Source organism: Selaginella moellendorffii, unplaced genomic scaffold (genome assembly GCF_000143415.4).
Source record: "Selaginella moellendorffii unplaced genomic scaffold, v1.0 SELMOscaffold_22, whole genome shotgun sequence".
Classification (NCBI taxonomy): domain Eukaryota; kingdom Viridiplantae; phylum Streptophyta; class Lycopodiopsida; order Selaginellales; family Selaginellaceae; genus Selaginella; species Selaginella moellendorffii.
This window is the reverse complement of record NW_003314283.1, coordinates 950,038-969,197: the sequence shown is the minus strand read 5'-3', so window position 1 is coordinate 969,197 and position 19,160 is coordinate 950,038. Positions and strand designations below refer to the sequence as shown.

Sequence of the window (19,160 nt, the reverse complement as noted above, 5' to 3'; positions counted from 1 at the left end):
TTACTAAATAATTTAATTAATATGATTCATATTATCTTAAAACACAATAATTCAAAAATCATTAAAGCAACAAAAAAGCATATTCTCAAAGCCATATTTTTTCCGTTGGAGATGCCGGGTATCGATCCCGGTGCCTCTCGCATGCTAAGCGAGCGCTCTACCATCTGAGCTACATCCCCATGTTGGGAATTTATACCAATACCATATACTTCAATCTAATAGAATTTTATCGGCTACTATCTACAACGAAGTATCTTCCATAGACAGCCACTAACGTGTTGGATCGTGTATGCTTTTCCATGCTATGCTACGAAATGACAGTGTGCTTACAAGTTGCGCTTATCTAACGGCTGACACCTCACTGGCACCACTCATCAACGGCTCCCAGCAATATCCACCTGGTATATTCGTCGGCTGAGCTGGCAGTGGCAGCGGGACTTTTCCCTGATTCTCCCCCGCATTTCCCTTGGGGGATCATGGCGAGATGGAGGGTATCGCCATGGCCCCCGGCGCAAGCAAGGGCAGCGCATAGGGTTAAGGCGCGGTGAGAGGGATTTTATGCTGCGCGCCGCGCTCCTGCATTGATCGATCCGCAATATCGCAGCTCGATCGCCCGGATCGAAGATCTCTGGCGATATTTCGGCTGTCAATGTGAATTTCTCCGCTGGCATTGTGAATCGATCGCGGATCCAGGCGCGACTTTTTCTGAGCCGCGCGGCAATTTTCTGGATGGATGGTATCGATCGATCGATCGCTCTCAGCAGGTTTGATTATTTCGTCGTTGATCTCCAGGAGTCGTGCTGACCGATCTTTCTTTTTTTCCATTTTTTCTCTTTTTGATCTGTCGACATCCAGGCAGTTTCGCTGGAATGTAAGTAAAGTCCATTGCAATTACCTTCCTAGGTGAGAGCTTCTTACATTCAAGATCTTCGGCTTGACTAGTTTTTCTAGTGATTCGCGGGGATGATATATTGCTACTTAGCGGCTGGGAGAGATTTTTTTAGATTTGGAGCTTTTGGTGGGTGATGGTTGACAAGGATTTTCGTACGGGCTTGGACAAGATCTAAGTTGGAGCTACTAGAACAGGAATTCTTGGTTGGGAAGCGAGAAAAGGATAAAAATCCAGCAGCACAGGGATCAGATCGTTTCTTCCGGGAAGAAAAAAAGTTCTAGCGGTGGGAACTTATGCAGACATGGAGGAAGATCGCTTTGGCTGTGGGTTTACCCATTGCCAGTTTGCTGCTCGCTACTTTAGTCATCACTTGCGTGCTACGAGCTCTCAAGACGAGAAGGTTTCCAAAGCATCCGAGACTTCCAAGAGACAAGCACGATCTAGATGGTGATGGGGGCGGTGGGCTTTTCCCGTATGACAGATCGTTCTCGGGTATGAAAGGACTGGATCTAGCAGCTATGGAGGGAATCCAAATGGCCGCAAGGTGGAGGGGTTCGTATCCAGTGAGAAGTTTCGACTGGCTCGAGTCGACTTATCTCTTAGCCGACGCTATTGACCGGGGATGGGCGGCATTTGCGTTCACGTACCATTGTTCTTCGCAGTGCCCGGTTTCGTCCGCGGATGCGTTCGTGCTTTGCACGAAGTGCTGCCTTGGAGAGGCCTTCCAGCCGGAGATCGCTTGGGAGATTGGTCCAGGGTCCGATTACATGCAACTTATCAGGCTCAATCCAAGGCTCGCTCGTCCGGCAGCTCTGCAACTAGACGCTGATGTCCAAGTTGTGCTCATTCAAGCTCTACAGTCGGCACTGCCTTTGCCCGGCCCCCCGTCTGGCGCGTTCCCTCCCGAAGGATACTTTGAGATAACCATCGTTGCTGTTGGTTCCGAGGAGAGGAGCGTTCTAGCGTCCGAGATCTCGTCTTCCACGGACAGCGAGAACATGAAGTTGATACTGAGACCATCCCCGTCGGAGAAGTATCCGCTCACGCAGTCGGGAAGCAAGGGTAATGGATTCCATCAGCGAGACTCTAAAGCTTCCTCCACCAAGAAGATCGTCCAGACGAGGATTCAAGCTAATGGCCACGACAGAAAAGCGTTTGATCCAACGACGACAACAACAACAGGGATTGATCAAGAAGATGGTAATGAGAAAACTCGAACTTTGGGGGTGGGATTTAGTCCGAGTGCTGCTCCTCCGTTCAGGTTGCCAGGCCTGGAACAAGGATCCGTAGGCTTGCACTCCGACGGCCGCATCTTTCTCAATGGTGAGCATGCGTTTGCGAGGGAAAAAAAACTATTCTAACTAATTCCATCGTGTTTTCTACAGGGATGCTTCAAGTCGATAGCCATGACAGCAAGCTCCTGCGGAAGAAGAAGTTCGGATGGGCGAGCACTACCAACACAACAATAGGCTGCGGCTACAGCCCGCAGTCGAGACGATTCTTTTTCACTCTCGATGGAGAGCTTGTGGGAGAGCTGAGCTGCAACGATGGTAGCAGCAGAGAATTTGGCTATCCTCTACATGCAACAGTGGCATCAAACTACGACGTGACACTGCTCGTGAATTTCGGCCAGTGCTCCTTCGAATTCATGCCAGCAAACGACCACAGAGCGGCCGACCCGAGCAGCTATAACGGCCGCAGCAACACCACCACGACCACGACGACCACCACCAACGTTTTAAGCAGTGCCAGCAAATCCAGCACCGCCACTAACGGTGGCGAGGGCAGCGAGCTCTTCTCGATTCGAAGGCTCGACTCTCACTGGTGGTCGGGCCGGAGAACGTCGTCGCTCTCACACCCGGAGGCCGAGAGTGACCTGTTTGAGATCTCTCTGGGATGAAGATGGCATCCAGGAAAGTTTTGCTGGGGAGAAGCCAAGCGATGTTCTTGAGCAACTCGACCATCACAGCAAGCATTCAAGCGAGGACCAAGTTAAGTTTCTGCTGCTCTCGACCACCACCATGGCAACGAGAAGGATTAAGTCACGGTCAGAAGAGACTTTTGGAGAGCATTGGACAGGACTAGAGCAACCATTCCAAGACAGGATCAAGTCAAGCCAGTGACACAGTCAAGAACAAAAGGATCAGAGACGTGAATGGTGGTGGCGTAGTGGAACTTTGACACGATGATCCAGAGGGAGTCAGTCAGCCCGACACGCTGCGTGCCAAGTATAAAGCTCGCCAGAAAACACATCTTTCTTTGTGGCGAGCTCTCGAATTGGCACGCAAGGAGCCAGGCAGAACCAAGTTCCATTACCTTGACGATCGATCGCGCGCGACGAAGAACTTGGTTGAGGAGCAGCGCTACTGTTCTTGCGAGATCCCCGGCACGCAAGAAGGAATGTGGAATGTGAGAAGGAAGTGTGGCGATGGGGTTTTAATCACCAGGGAATGACAAGGGAGTAAAGAATGCTGCGCGCTCACGAGCGTGACGATCTGGCATCTACCAAGTATGCGACCATAGCACATGGAGCCACTGCTCGTTTCGTTGTCTCGTCCCGTGATCTCACACACACCCCAAAACGTTTTCGCATTTTATTATAGTCTGGACACTATGGTAATTTACTTAGTGGAACCTATATTGTTGTTTGTACCTACATGTTTTAGATCATGAGCGCAGCATAAGGTCGAACCCTGGACCTCAATGAGAAGAGATATATTCATATATGTATGAATATTCTTCAAATATTCATTAAGTTTAAGTTAAGAATAGTATACTAATACTTAAACCCTTCTCAAAAGATCAAAGTCAATCCAACCCTAGAAGAAGATCCCACGAATTAACTAATAAATAAATTAGACCTATTTTAACTATAGGCTACCAGAAATCTTGATATCTAGCCACTTACAAAGTTTAGAAAATTGAACAAGACTAGTCTTGAGGTTGAGCTTTCAATTACACTCCCTTGACACGTTTGGAAGGGGATTCACGTTCAGTACTTTGCAAGTCGTCCTTGTAACAAATCAGAGTTACGGCAAGACAACGTACATACCAATCCCAGCATTTCGTCGATCATACAAAGCTCTGGTAGAGTTAGTACAAATGTTTTTACAACAGGTGGGAAAAGAATATCCTTCTTGAAGCACCGTATCCTTGGAGCATGTCCTTTGAGCTCAAGATTGATCTCTTGAGTTGCTTTGCCCTGAAATCTCCATGGCTAAGATCACAAACTGATTTAATTTGCACCCACTGGTATGCACCTCAAACAGCGTGGTATCCTTGTCAACAACTGTGAACGAGTGAAATACCGGAAGCTCTTATCATATGATCGATTTCAAGCGATTCCAAACTCCACACGATCATTCTAACAACTCTCCCATTCTCGGGCACAGACCCTTCGCCATCTAAACCACTATAAAACCTAGAGTTTAAATCTAGTTTAATGCCACATTAGGGCGCTCTGATTAGGAATGTCCAGGGTCCTCATGCATTGGCAAAAGTGCAGGCCTTCGATCTGAGAGGAGGTGGTCGAATCAACTTTAAGAGGGAGCTGAAAGTTGATGCGTCTGATTTTACTGTTCGGTTTGAGCTCGGGGGATCCGAGAAAGCCACGTTTTCGGATCCGTGGGAACTGTTTCTGGAGAGGGTCTTTTCACGCAAGCAGATAGAGGCATTGCAACGCCTGGACTCGGGGGAAAGGTAGTCATCCATGGAGAGCTGGAGTTACTTTTCCGCTTTCTTTCCGAGCAGCTCGGGGGTGACTATTGGTTTGGGGTATCGAAACTTTGGTCTCCTCTATGCTCGGCAACTGTTGACTACTGGACGACGAGACTTAATAGTTGTTTTCCCTACCTGGGCTCCCATGGCAAGTCTTTTGACATGCTCGATACTTGGTTGGGGGATGTTTTCTGTCCTGGAGAAGGATGTGAGCAGTGCAATGGCAAGGGATGCCTCGGTCAGCATCTTTCGGCTACGCTCAAGGCATTGCTTTTAGAAGCAGATGAAGATGTTTTGGATCACTTGGGGATTTTGTCTGATGAGTCTGTTTCTTCTCTACGCTGATGGAGGAGTTTATAATACTTGTGTGACTTCGATCATGTGAACAGAATTGCCAATGGGAAGAAGTTTACTTCTCATTTTAGTGATATGGTATAACATTTTCTTCATCAGTGCCACTCCACTTGTCTTGGTATAGAAATTTGCTCGGTACTTCAGATTTTGATCATTTGTCTATCACCAGCTCTTCACGACAAGTTGGTCTTGATCTTGATGGATGGTACTTCTGATCGTTGATATGTTGGGATGGCATTTGGTAATGCTTCTTCGATCTTTAGCCAGTAGCTCCCATCGTAAAAAAAAAGATAAAAATTGTTAAACTCTTAATATTAGTAAATAATGATTTAGTTAAAATAGTAATAATTTAATTAAAAATAGTTTTGTGATTATTTTAGTAATAATAGAATTGCTAAGGGGATGTAGCTCAGATGGTAGAGCGCTCGCTTAGCATGCGAGAGGTACCGGGATCGATACCCGGCATCTCCATTTATTTTGTGTACGAGACAAATTTTTAACAGGGGAGGAATATTAAGATATTTTTTCTAGAGGCTTCTAAGGTTTTTGGGGCTTTAGAGAGGGCGATTTTAGGGCAGGAGCGCAAGCATGGCGGCCAACAATGCGCTGCTCCCACATCGCTCGCCATGCCTAGCGGCGGCGCCTCTCTCGGTAAGCTCCATTTCTCGTCGCGAATCTGTGGCCTTTTTGTGAATTTCTCCTCGATTCCTTGTTCTAGCAGCTGGGCCGACCTTCCGGCTCGTCGCAGGGGAAGCTAATTGGGAGAGCGTCGGCAGTGGGGCTGCGAGCGGTGTGTCGGCCGAGGCGGAATAGATTTGTTGTTCGTGCCAATGCCAAGGAGATTGCCTTCGACCAGGATTCGCGAGCAGCATTGCAAGCCGGGATTGATAAATTGACCGATGCTGTTGGCGTCACGCTTGGTCCTCGGGGTAAGAAAAAGGCTTCCTTCTAGCTTTCCCTTCATGCCCTCTTTTCTTCATTTCCAGGAAGGAATGTGGTGTTGGATGAGTTTGGAAATGCTAAAGTCGTCAACGACGGTGTTACGATTGCTCGAGCAATTGAGCTTCCAAATAACATGGAAAATGCGGGTGCTGCTCTCATCAGAGAAGTAAGCTTTTTTTTTCTTCCTCATTTTGCTTTCTTTTTTCTCTTCGCGTATCTTATCAGTCTCTTTTATACAGGTTGCGAGCAAAACGAATGACTCTGCTGGCGATGGCACGACCACCGCGTGTGTATTGGCACGAGAGCTCATCAAAATGGGACTTTTGTCCGTGACTTCGGGAGCTAATCCAGTGGCAATCAAAAAAGGCATTGACAAAACTGTCTCTGCCTTGATTGAGGAGCTCAAGGATAAGTCGAGGCCAGTCAAGGGACGGGAAGACATCAAAGGTTAGTTGATGCATGTCATAATTTTTCTGGTTCTCAATGTATTCCTTCTTTGGTTGCAGCTGTGGCTACTATTTCTGCTGGAAACGATGATTTTGTTGGAAACATGATTGCCGATGCGATTGACAAGGTCGGCCCCGACGGAGTACTTTCTATCGAGTCGTCGTCTTCGTTTGAAACGTCCGTTGATGTGGAAGAGGGGATGGAGGTGAGTCGAATTGGTGTTTATTGGCCGAGTTTCATCTCACACAAACGTTTTGCAGTACGATAGAGGATACATCTCTCCACAGTTTGTGACCAATCCAGAAAAGTCGACAGTAGAGTTCGACAATGCCAAAGTTCTAGTCACGGACCAAAAGCTCACAACCATCAAGGATATATTGTCGGTGCTGGAGAAGACTTCTCAAAAGAGTGCTCCGCTGCTCCTCATCGCCGAGGATGTGTCCGGAGAAGCTCTGGCCACGTTGGTCGTGAACAAGCTCCGGGGTGTTCTCAACGTTGCAGCAACCAAGGCTCCTGGCTTTGGAGAGCGGAGGAAAGCACTCCTTCAGGACATTGCCATCATCACAGGTATACAAAAGTCTTTCTTTTCTTGTTGTAGTTCAAGTTTTCATTTGCGTGATGTTATAGGCGCTGAATATATTGCTTCTGATCTTGGGCTAAAACCCGAGACCGCCACTTTCGAGCAGCTGGGAACAGCACGCAAAGTTAAAATCACCAACAACTCAACAACGATCATTGCCGACGTCGCGAGCAAGGACGAGATCCAAGCTCGGATCGCTCAGCTCAAGAAAGAACTTGCAGAAACCGACTCAGTCTATGACACGGAGAAGCTATCGGAGAGAATAGCCAAGCTTTCCGGTGGAGTGGCAGTCATCAAGGTAAGGATTTTTTTCTTTTGCTCTTCTTTCTCTAAACTCCGAATCGCGGTGGTCTCTTGTAGGTGGGTGCTGCTACCGAAGTAGAGCTCGAGGACAGGAAACTACGCATCGAAGATGCGAAGAATGCCACCTTTGCCGCCATAGAGGAAGGCATCGTTCCAGGCGGAGGAGCAGCCATGGTACACCTCTCGGCCTCTGTGTCGAAGATCAAGCAAAGCTTGCAAGACCCCGAGGAAAAGATTGGAGCTGACATCGTAGAGAAGGTAACTTTTCTCTTATCATTTGCTTTGTTTCTCACTTGGATCATACACACAGGCTCTCTTGTCCCCGGCAGCTTTGATCGCGCACAACGCTGGCGTGGAGGGAGCCGTGGTTGTGGAGAAGATCCTGGCGAGCGAGTGGGAGATTGGCTACAACGCAATGACCGATGTTTATGAGAACTTGCTCGAGGCTGGAGTGATCGATCCTGCCAAGGTAACTCGTTGCGCTCTCCAGAACGCAGCGTCGGTGGCGGGCATGGTTTTGACGACCCAAGCAGTGGTAGTGGAGAAACCAAAGCCAAAGACGCCAGCGCCAGCAGCTCCACAGGGAATGACCATTTAAAACGATGAAGAAAATCTCCGCGGAATGGAGGAAAGTTTTGTATAATTTGCTTATGAAAGAGTTAAGCATGATTATTTTGTGGTAATATAATCTCTGTTTAATTGTGCTCGAATATTCTTGCTTAAAAGTTTTTGGGTTGTGGCTTGTCGCTCCCCATTTTAGGGTTCTTTGGGGAGTGTAGGTTTTTTCTTTTGGCGCTCCCCCGCGCCAGCTCGATCCAGGTTCTAGATTCCGGAAATCGTGCGATAGAATTTGGCGCTCGTCCTCTGCCGATCGAGGTAACAGAATTCCCCCTCTCCTCCGCCCTGAAATATTTTCTCGTTCCGAGCGCGGAATTCCAGAATGGGGCACTCTCCATCGCCTCCGCCTCCTCTCGCGAGAATCAATGGCGAGGTCGCGGTATCAGCAGCGGCAGCGGCCGAGGGAATCGGGCCGGAAGTGTCTAGCATCGATCCATCGTCCGAGGAAATCATCATCGACGCCGCTGCGGTTGCCGAGGAAGGTGCTGCCAATTCTTCTGCTCCAAATTCTTCTTCTTCTTTGTGGTCATCTTTGATATCTTCCACTCTTGGGGTTTTTGATGCACGGGCAGGAGCCGCGAAGGCAAGGGACAAAGGATTGAATTCCTTGGCTGGGTCACTGCAATGGACTGCTGCGGTGAGAAGGGCTGTTGGGCCCGTGAGACGAATCCAGGAATGCCTCATGGGAATGAGAGGCGGGAATGGGATCTCTTCGGGCAGCGCCATTTGGCTGCTCGGGGCTTGCTACAGGATGGGTGCTTCTTCGACCAGCAGCACGGATGAAGAAGCCAAGGAATCAACCTCGTCTTCTCCCGAGGCTGTTGCGGATTTTTTGCTCGACTTTAGCTCGAGGATCTGGATTACTTACAGGCAAGGTAAGCTTTTTGAGCTTTCTATTCAAAGAAAGAAAAGCAAAGCCCGAGAGTACGTGCTTTGGTATGGCAGGATTTGAGGCTATCGGTGAATCGAAGTTCACGAGCGATGTTGGATGGGGGTGTATGATCAGGAGTGGACAGATGCTCTTTGCTCAGGTGACTTGTTTTGCCGTTCTCTTGGTTCATTTACGTGAAAGGTGTCGTGTGTTTTGTTTCCTCCAGGCTCTTGTTTGCCATCGACTGGGACGAGGGTGGCGGCGAGGAGAGCAGGTTGGTGCACACATTTTTCTTGCTGCTACATATTTTGCTTGCACGGCCTGCCTTGGTGACTGTTTGTATGATGGCTCTGGTTTGGACTTGGCGTTGCAGGATAGCTCATGAGATTGGTCAAATGTTGGTGATGCAGCCTTATGCTCGGGAGTACCTCGAAATCTTGCACAGCTTCGTGGACTCTCCTTCTCCGGCGTGCCCGTTCTCTATCCATAACTTTATCCGTGCGGGCAGTCCTTACGGCCTGGCTGCGGGGTCGTGGCTAGGCCCGTATGCGCTGTGCCATGCGATCGAAGCTCTGGCTAGGAACGATGGCCGCGGACGACAAGGAGAGGATCATCTGGCCGTGTACGTGGTTTCGGGTGATGCACACGGAGAACGAGGTGGAGCTCCGGTTCTCTACAACGTCGACGTTGCTGGGAAGTGTCCAGTGTTGATACTCGTCCCGCTTGTCCTGGGCCTGGACAAGATCAATCCTCGGTACGTTTTTTTGTGGCGAAATTCTTGTAGTGAGGCTGCTTGGAATACTCTGGCACAGGTACCTGCCTTCTCTACGAGCGACGTTTGCTTTCCCACAAAGTGTTGGGATTGCTGGTGGAAAGCCTGCTGCGTCTGTGTATTTCGTTGGCGTCCAGGACGACCAGGCCTTGTACCTCGACCCGCATGAGGTGCAAAAGGTAAAAGTGGAAAAGCTCTCCATCTTTTCGATTGTTCGGTTTCTCACACCACGCTGCTCTCTAGGTGGTGAGCGTTTCAGGCGAGAGCTTGGAGTTTGATTCGGCATCGTACCATTGCAGGTGTGATAGTTTCTCGTGCATGAAAACCTGTCGCTGGTAGTGACGATTTGGTTTTGCAGTGTGGTGAGGAAAATGCCACTGGATGCAATCGATCCTTCTCTAGCTCTGGGATTCTACTGCCGGAACAGGGGTAAAGGCAAAAGCGTTAGAGTCGCGTGTAAGCTAACGTTTGCTTGTTGTCCGTAGAGGAATTGGATGACTTGTGCGCGAGAGCTTCGGAGCTGGCGAGTCAATCCAATGGAGCGCCAATGTTTACAGTAGCGGAAGGTTTTGGGAGGACGTTGGCGAAGGAGCAAGAGACGAGTGAATCGACGAGCGAGTTGAGGCTGGACAAGCTGAATCTGGGAATGGATTCCACGAGCGAGGAAGACTGGCAGATTCTTTGATTTGATACGATTTGATGCACCAAGAGAAACGAAGCTTGATGTTCGTTCGTGTACAGCGATTCTTTTTCCTTTTAATCACACAGCAGCAATAACCTTTTGGTTCTTTCTTTCATTACCAACACGCCAAGTTCCATGATATTTTATCTGAAGACTTTCATTGACTATGTTGCATTCTCAAGACTTTCATTGACTTCTCATTGACTATGTTAACATTGCATTGACTGGATTGAAAAACCTTCCTGCTTTGACAGACAACCAGTTCTTAAGACGCATGAGAGTAATGAAGCACCAAAAGACATAGAAACGCGGGAGATTCATGAGAACCACGCATCCTGCCGCTGCATTTTCATCTCCTTCCTGAGACGCATCCGCAGCTCAAAGTCTTCCTTGGTCAGATCCATGACCGAGTCTCCAATAACAAGCCTGAGGAGACCATCGAACAGCCTGCGGCCGCCGGGATCGCGACCTCCCCCGACCACCATCCTGGGTAGCCGGAACCAAGTAGAGCACAAGTAGAATTTCCCAACAAGCATGGGGCCATCTTTGTACACTGCAGCCGGGTTATCACGATAGCAGCGTCGGTAAAATGCCGTTCCGGTCTTAAGCTTCACTTGCAGCGCCTCCAAATTCGCCGAGGACTGCCCTGTCATAGCCTGGTGTTTCTGGAACTGTTCCATAGACTCGCTTTCGATCGTGCCATTGCGAATCTCTACGCAGCCTTCAGGGACAAGGATCCCATACGTCCATGTTGCAGAGGCCATGACAAGCACATAAATCACACTTCCGTGACCTTTTCCCAGGTTGTCGAGGCAGTGCTTCACAGCGTAGAAGCCTCCTCGAAAACGTCCATTCCACTTGAGCTTGTCTTCAAAGAAGTTTCGTTCTAGAACCGCTGCCACCTTGTCCGGGTTGCCACGAGCAGTGATGCCGAGCTGAGGATCATCGAAGACGTGGATGACACCGCCCGCAGAACCGGTTGGAACGTCTTTGAGACCTCCTTTCACTTCCACAGCTTCCTCGTCATCTGAGTCATCTTCACCAGGATGATGCGGTTCTGGCACTTCCAAGTACATGCCTTCGTGCTCCTCGGATCCAGTCTTTCTGGGCTTCGGCCTGCCAATATCACGGATGTCCTCGTACCGCCATTTCCTCTTTCCACAGCATTCTTCATGCTTCTGCAAATCGTGCCTGGAGGGCCTCGTCAGCTTCTGGAGAGGCTCCAAAAACGCAAAATGCAAAGGAAACGCTTGTTTCTCATTCTCCGGGGCCTTGTAAGCGCTGGTGGCATCGAACAGCCTACTGATCCACTTCTTCCTCGCAACCCGAGTTGCCTCGTCGTCAAGCACAGCACCCTCGAACTTGTCTGGGACAGGAAATGGGTGGCCTTCTGGAATTTCCTCCACATCAATCAGCGGGAAGTTAGCTCGGAACAAATCTTTGTCGTAGAAGTGAGGGGCAATCTCGGCAGGATCCGTGACCAACCACTTCTTCCACTTGCTTGTAGTAGACACCGATGGCGGCTGGCTCACGCTTTGCTTCTTTACCTCTTCCGCTGTCTGCTTCAACCCTTCAGCACGCTCACTTGCTTGGGCAGACTCGGCAGTCTCCTTGGTTTCCTCAGCCAACTTCTGCAGTGCATTATCCGTGGCCCTCGAAACCACTGCGGCAGCAGCAGATTTCCCCTTGCAGTGCTCAAGTATTCGCTCTTTGGGCTCCACAACCTTCGGATAACTCTTGTACTACACAGGGGAAAACGAGCTAAGAAAATAGAAAATCTAGAATGGAAAGCTTACCCTGGGCCTTGACATCTCGCACTCTAGAGCATTCACGGAAACAACCCTAACTTAACGCTTATTTATTTTGTGAAAATCGAAGCTCTAGTTAGAAACGATGGCCGCGTGTATGTTGTAGAGAACCGAGCTCCACCTCTTAATCACCCGAGACCACCTTGCTGGGAAGTGTCTGCTGGGCCTACGTTTTCTTTCTTATAGTGAGCATTTCTTGGAATAAAGCGACGTTTGCTTTCCCACAAAGTGCCGCTCCAAGGTCTTTTGGTTTTCTCACTCAGTGTGAGCTTGGTTGCAGGTGTGATAGGTTCTCGTGAATCAAAACCTCTCGCTGGTCGTGACGATTTGGTTTTGCAGTAATGCCACTGGATACAATCTATCCTTCTCCCTTGTAGTTTTGAGCCGTGCTTTCTCAGATTTTGGTTTCTCGCGCTGGGTTTCTACCGTCAAACACAAACAGTAGAAACCCAGTGCAAGAGAAGGATCTGTTTTGACAGTAGAGACCAATCGCATCACAAGGCAAAGCGTTAGCGTTGCAACATTTGCTTGTTAGCTTCGGAGTTGGAAAAGGAAAACTAAGCTCGATTCCTTTCCTAAAGCTAAATTATTATTAAAAGTAGTAAAAACCTTTACAAAGAAAAGTATATGAGTTTAAGCTTCATCAAGGGGTGCCTCCTTGAACCTCCTCTTCCTGAAGTTCTCGAGAGGATTCCTTTCCCGCCACTCCAAGCTCGGGTACTTTGTGTTGAGATCGTTAGCAAACTCCACAATGGTTTTAGCAGCCACAACATTGTCCCTCAGCTCCTTCGGAAGATCTGCTTTCTTCAAATCAGCGACGCACTGGAACTCGCAAGGCTCCCTTCCGCCAAAGAAAGTAAGCAGCGGTGGATCTTTGGCTCGCCCTGGAACGTTGTGGATAGCCGAAATAACTCCAACCATTCGTCCCGAAGTACTTAGAACCGGGCACCCTATAGCCATGGCACCCACGGCCCCCATGGACAGTGCGAGCTCTCCATGCATCCCAATGTCATCATAGCAAACCATCTTGATCACTCGGAATTCTTCCAAGGCCGCCACGAGCTCTGAAACCTTGGGCTTGGCTTTGCTTCGAATGGTAATCCCTTGCTTGACACATAGCTGTTTGAGATCCATAGAGGTTGGACGTTTCTTGGGGACATCCATACCCAGCTGAAAGGCGTAAAGGATCTGGTCACAGTCGGACACCGCTACATGTCGGTCGAAACACTTCTTGCCATGGAATGTTGAGGTCTGATCCTCAATGGGAACTAGCACTGCCGTAAAGGAAAACTCGTCTATATCCATAGCTCTGGCTGAGTACTTGAGCTTGAGGAACTTGAATTCCACCTCAAAGACGTGGTCTGGATCCCCACGGGGCTTGGGAAGACAGGAAATCGATGTGAGAATCGAGCCATCGGGATGAATCAAAGCGCCTCCTCCCACCAGAGTCCCCTGGAAGAACACACGGGCCACGAGATCCTGGAACCTGTCCCGCATCGCAACAGCCTCTGGCTCAATCCAACTTAAGTCGCTGTCGCTCTCGGGCTCAACCAGACGGAACACCTTCTCCTCGAAGCATCGCCGTGCAATCAACCTCCTAGCATTCATCAACATATCTTCCAATCTCTCTCCGCTAAAGGTCCGAATACCATAGCACGCATTCTGAACATCCTGTGGATCATCCACATCGAATTCCTCGTCTTCGTATAGCCACTCCATCCCATCTGGATCATACCTGGGGCGCTTTGGACGACGTTTCTCTTGTCCAATAACGCTTTCAACCATAGCTCCAACCGCCTAAAAAGTCTTAGGGAATTTCACCATTTTCTATCTTCAGAATAGAAGACCAATTTAGAAAGGTGCCCAGTTTAAGGCTTCTGGTTGACAACTTTCGGGGACCAAAAGAAAACGATACAACATAAAATTGGATTGACTTCTTTTAATTTTCAAACCAAACTCTAGACCATATAGCTAGCTTTGGGAGCTTCTGCATTGGGATCGAAAGATGCGTCACTTAGTTAGAACGCTTACTTAAAAGGTTTTTCTTACCAGAAGGTAATGAATGAGTTCTGTCGCAAGGAAAAAAAAATGCTACACGAACATTTGCAAGTCATTGCATCTTTTTAAGCTTACATGTAGAAAGAATGAGAATCCCACAAGAAAAGTGCCTCCGGATGATAACTATACATGATTTAGACGCTGTTAGTATAGATCTCATACCAGCAATATCCAGCCTTTTCCAAGGTGAGTGTCACGGTTACCTGTTATACAGAAAACGATCTTTCGTGCAAAAAATCAATACACAAGAATTACTTGTAACATGGGTAGAACCAAGGAAGCTGCGTTTGCTAACTTAAATCCTGCAAGAAGTAGCTAGACTGTATGGAAAATTTCAACGGCATAGAGCATGACTGTGTTGACTTCAGTAAATTGCTGCAAGGCCATGAGGCCTATTCCTGGCTATACAGAAAAAATATTCGCGTTGAGACAAACGGACAAAGGAAGAAAGAGCTTGGGAGAGTCGTAATTGAAATAGCTCTGTAACTAGCGGATATCTCCGCAACATTCTAATGCACTTCATGTTATAGTGAAAACTAAACGTCCCCATTACCTGAATCTCTGAAAGCTCCGAGCTAATGTTCTAATCTTTTCCTCCTAGTTTCTGAAGAGCCGCAGCAAGATCTTTGCTACGATCGGCATTTCCAATATTGAGGAGAAAATTGAAATCTTTTCTCAGCAAGGTGTTTCAGTGATGAAACAAAGCCCGATCAAAGTAGAGCTCCAAGAGGCATATGGAACCATTGATCGAGAGCTCCTCACGCCTTCTTAAGGTTTGTTTGGCACAAAATTACTTTCCCGTATGTGCAGCAAACAACTAGCCCAAGCATTGAAAAAACAATCCCACCATACATGATACCAACTGAAAAGGACCAAATGTAAGAAAACAGGAGACAAAAGAGAATTAGCAAACACCCGAAGTTCCTTGCAGGCGTTTGGCACATCAGCACTATAAGTTTGCACAAGGACTTTTACTCGGTATGAATGTACATGACTTACAGTGAAGGAAAGAATAATGTAAAGCAATTGCAAAGCTTTTCTCCTTTCGTGTGATTGCCATGGTGACCTAGTGGCTGCTTCTAACGCCTGCATGCCAAGATAACAAATCAGCTAAACAATGCACGAACTTGAATACAAAACATACTCCTCTATGGCCAGCTATCCTTCCACTTGCAACCATACATCCCAAGCTCATGAGAGATGGAGGTCACCATAAAATGTATAATGTTTCGTATCAGCTTGCGTCCAAGAAGTATACCCGACCTACATAAATTGTTAGTGAGAGCCAAGTCGAGAGCTTTCACCAAGCTACCCTTCTCAGTTGTCCTTCACGCACATCATTGTTCTTGGAAGTCCTTTGATTGCTGTAAGTTTCTTTCTTTGTTTTTTGTTCTTTATATGTATCTTTAACTTGATTGTTAAAGAGCTTTGAATAGTGATTTATTTTTTCTAGTTACTTTCTTTTAGCTTTGTTTTAGTGTTGATGGCTGCTTTAATTGCCACTGGTTTGACAATGCAAGCTTTAGAACGGGCTTTTGACTCTTTAAAATTATGGAAGTTGTCCAAGAACAAGATTAATTCTTTAACAAAACTCAGTTACATATAACACATTAGCAAAGAGTGAATTATGATATCCAAGACTCCATGAAATTCAACACCACAGACTAAACGTAATTAAATGATATCGACAAAGGAATTGACATGTTAACATGAAAAAACTATGTAAGTCACGACACAATCCTTTGTAATACCATCTAGTAAAGCAAATCTATCACTGTTAAATCATCATTGAGTGAAACAAGTGTCAACAGTCCTTGACAAAATTTACAAGCAATTACTAGTCAAAAAGCAACTAACAATCACTCTTCAACTTACCTCTCACAAGATCAAAACATTAAACTCATGTCATCGAGTTATATACTTGTCTAACCTGAACATAACACCCCAGGTACATGAACAAGCATGAACTAAATGACCACTCAAATCCAACTCAACAGCAATAAGCTCACTAATGCATATAGTCAATAGTTTTGAGCATGCCTTGAAGAGGCTAGCTATACATAATTAACATTTAGTCAAAATTAAAGTGAAAATTATGAGATAATCTTATATTGGTACATAACCTCCTCATAGACAAAACTATAATATAGGTACCAACATCTCAACCTCAAACAATTAAGTTGGACATCACCATCCTTAGCCAAGGTGTAGGGCCATCAACACCAAGTCAAAATCAATGAGAGCTCACTACTCTCATAGAGTTTTAACAAAATGTAAAGCGAAACCTGCCACCAAGCACAACTGTAATGCATGTGGTGTTTACCCTTTATCTTATGGTGATTTACCAAAGGATAACCACAAAGTGGAACCTAAACCCTTCATGTGCCATGTGTCATATGCCATGTGTCCAAAAGACAATGGTGTGGAATCCGAGTTTCAGGGCCTTAGGCCATTGAATGAAGGACTGGTGCCAAACTCCCAAGCATGGAGCCAAGGAGCAATGGCACTAGAGCACGGAATGACTCCCGAGCATATAACCCAAGGAGTGAAGGGACAGGAGCACGGAGCGACTTAGAATAGTCCTAAAGTATCTAGCATCCCAATGCTAGGACCAACACACAAAACGGAGCTAAATAGAGTCTGACATTATTTCGGCATACTGGTGGCCTAACACAAGAATATGGGTACTCCACTAGCTAGCATGGAATGGAACTTGGGCTTAAACCCAAGCCAGATGCAGAACAAGGACAGACATGCAAGCGGGAGGTAAACTATGCCTCAGATTGGTCAGCCATGCCCGACCTACCCACTATCCCTACTATACATTTGGAATCCCCCATAGCTCCCCCCCTTTGAGGAACACACATTTTGGGCTTTCACCCCAAGCCTCATTTAGTATCAGGAGTTAGTCTCTGGGACAAGCTCAAAACTTACTAAATATGGAATGTCTTTAGATTGTGAATTTGGACACGTGACAAACACCATTATATTCAGAACAATCTCTACATTCCATAGATGTGCCAAATGAGTGAATCTAAACACTTTCCATAAATAGCATTTGGGACTGAAATGAGTAGTGAGGGTGTTTAACAGACATGGTAAGCTATCATTTAGTGATATTGAGGGACCAAGCTCAATATCACGGGGGTTCTTGACACTAGCAAGTGCAAGCCAATAACACAAATTTTTCAAGCCAGGCCGAGTATGCTCAGCAAAAACATATAGGGTTCCTATCTTATGTTTATCCAATTTAAGTGTATATTCATTGACCAGTTTCTCAACTAGCTCAAGTGAGAATTACTAACGGGTCCAACAATACCGACCTCCTGCCGTCGCGGCAATAAGGAAAGAATATCCAAAAGGATTAGCCAACATGTAACTTTTGATACTTGAAATCACATTCGCGACATTCTCCCACAGTGATCACATTATGTGAGAAATGCACCAACTTAAATGAGTTAGGAGGCAACCTCTTTGTTTAATGCGGATGCGCTATTAACTCAGACACCTTTCGGCCGTCACCAACAAGGAAATGACTAACGGAGTTAGCCACCCTTGCTGCTCTATGTGTCACCCAGCTTACAAAAGTGTGATACACCCCTGCCCGCAGGTGGCATAGAGAGAGAAGCCAAAGGCCCCAACCCTCTTGTGCAAAGAAACAAAACCCATTGGTAAAGTTTAAATAGACTACTGTAAATAGGCAATTAGAGTTGTTTACACGGTCACACCCTTTTAATGGAATAAAGAACATCGACAAAAAGGTGGGTGATGTGACCAGTTGACAATAGCTACCCCATGACTAAACATTTCAACATGCATACGAAGTGCCGAAGCTAGTCTACCTATACTAGCCCAAACTCAAAGATCAATAGATGGATAATAGACAATGATATTTTAGAGTCTTAATTATCACTAAATAAAGCTTAGATTAGAATACAAAAGTATTCCAAGAAAGTTATCATTCGATAAACTAGTATTAGAGTATAAGAACCACCAAAATCATCATAATTGGTAAACATAGGAGTCACCATCTAACAAAAGTCAATAGCAAATCTATTATCAAGGAAACTCAATAATGAAACTTAACTATTGAAGATAGTAGATAGTATGCCAAACAACTTACTAAAGATAACTCAAAGAACACAAAATATCATTGACTAGTAAGCAAAATGCTCAAGAATGTATCACCCGAAGGAAATAACATCTGAATCTATTAGAACCAACTGTAACGATAGTCAATAGAATAGAATGAATGTTGCAAGACAAATAAACACTCATTTATGCCAACCATTGCATTGGCTAATTTGAATAAATTCCAGTTAGTAATATGAAGGAACCAGAGTTGCTTAAATAAGTGTCAGTAACATCCTATTGATGTCTCAAACCCAAGAGACCAATCCAAAGTAAACCACAAAGAACATATGGTATTGTGAAAAGCCATAAGTCATCAAAGAGAATAATTAACCATCATGAAAGATCATCAATCATCCCATCAAAAAATGATATACAAATTATCATCTAAGGAGGAATCCACCATCCCAAAGAATAATGAATCATTCTGTAATAGCAACAATCAAGCAAAACTTTTTGATAAGGATAATTAACTATCCCAAATGATAGTCAATCATCACCAATGATTGCCAGTGTCAAGACCCTTAACAAGATCAAGACTGGAAAATGCAAAAGGTAAAGAGAAAAGCTAATGGAAACGAAGAAGAGACCTTAGACTTTAGACTGGCGTTGATTCAGATTGTGGAGAAATGGAACAAGGCTAACCTATATATACTATAGGTTGATGAAGCTCCACCACTCTTGGATCGAAGACGGCCTAAATATAGTTGAGGTCGAGGAGGCACCACGTCATCATCAGAAATGTGGCTTGAGACTCAAGAATCGTACGGGAAATCAGAGAGTCAGGAATAGGGAAGTATCTAGAGAGTCAGGAATAGGGAAGTGTCTAGAGGGTTAGGAATGTGGTTTGTAGGTCAGGAATTTGGCAAGAGTTAGGAATGTGGCAAGAATTGGGGGATTCCTGACAGTACCCCCTCCTCAAGAATGAGTGGAACGAGGACGTGAATGAGAACGAAGAGGAGGATGAGATGGGCGGCAAGGGACG

The 19,160-nt window shown here is 46.3% G+C and overlaps 3 protein-coding genes and 2 non-coding genes across 6 annotated transcripts; 4 read left to right on the top strand and 1 right to left on the bottom strand.

The window, feature by feature from the left end:
- Positions 1 to 106: 106 nt before the first annotated feature.
- On the bottom strand, positions 107 to 179 carry TRNAA-AGC. Its single transcript has one exon. It is a non-coding gene; the product is annotated as a tRNA-Ala (tRNA).
- On the top strand, positions 113 to 3,542 carry LOC9642614. Its single transcript, XM_002973657.2, has 4 exons — positions 113 to 764; positions 856 to 903; positions 952 to 2,215; positions 2,278 to 3,542. The coding sequence occupies exons 3-4, from the start codon at positions 1,186 to 1,188 to the stop codon at positions 2,790 to 2,792; spliced, it is 1,545 nt and encodes a 514-aa protein (XP_002973703.1). The 5' UTR covers positions 113 to 764; positions 856 to 903; positions 952 to 1,185; the 3' UTR covers positions 2,793 to 3,542.
- Positions 3,543 to 5,361: 1,819 nt separating this feature from the next.
- Positions 5,362 to 5,434, top strand: TRNAA-AGC. The gene has a single exon. It is a non-coding gene; the product is annotated as a tRNA-Ala (tRNA).
- Positions 5,435 to 5,501: 67 nt separating this feature from the next.
- On the top strand, positions 5,502 to 7,945 carry LOC9642613 (ruBisCO large subunit-binding protein subunit alpha, chloroplastic). 2 transcript variants are annotated; one of them, XM_002973656.2, is made up of 9 exons: positions 5,502 to 5,614; positions 5,685 to 5,892; positions 5,950 to 6,071; positions 6,145 to 6,352; positions 6,412 to 6,557; positions 6,613 to 6,919; positions 6,980 to 7,230; positions 7,293 to 7,493; positions 7,546 to 7,945. In XM_002973656.2, the coding sequence occupies exons 1-9, from the start codon at positions 5,552 to 5,554 to the stop codon at positions 7,831 to 7,833; spliced, it is 1,794 nt and encodes a 597-aa protein (XP_002973702.2). In that variant the 5' UTR covers positions 5,502 to 5,551; the 3' UTR covers positions 7,834 to 7,945. The 2 variants fall into 2 exon arrangements, with proteins under 2 accessions (XP_002973702.2, XP_024534420.1); XM_024678652.1 differs by having other exon boundaries at positions 5,508 to 5,614; positions 5,682 to 5,892.
- A 62-nt stretch (positions 7,946 to 8,007) lies between these two features.
- LOC9642176 (cysteine protease ATG4A) lies at positions 8,008 to 10,284 on the top strand. Its single transcript, XM_002973655.2, has 8 exons — positions 8,008 to 8,728; positions 8,799 to 8,884; positions 8,951 to 8,998; positions 9,135 to 9,478; positions 9,537 to 9,675; positions 9,740 to 9,795; positions 9,855 to 9,925; positions 9,982 to 10,284. The coding sequence occupies exons 1-8, from the start codon at positions 8,176 to 8,178 to the stop codon at positions 10,179 to 10,181; spliced, it is 1,497 nt and encodes a 498-aa protein (XP_002973701.2). The 5' UTR covers positions 8,008 to 8,175; the 3' UTR covers positions 10,182 to 10,284.
- The last annotated feature ends 8,876 nt before the right edge of the window (positions 10,285 to 19,160 follow it).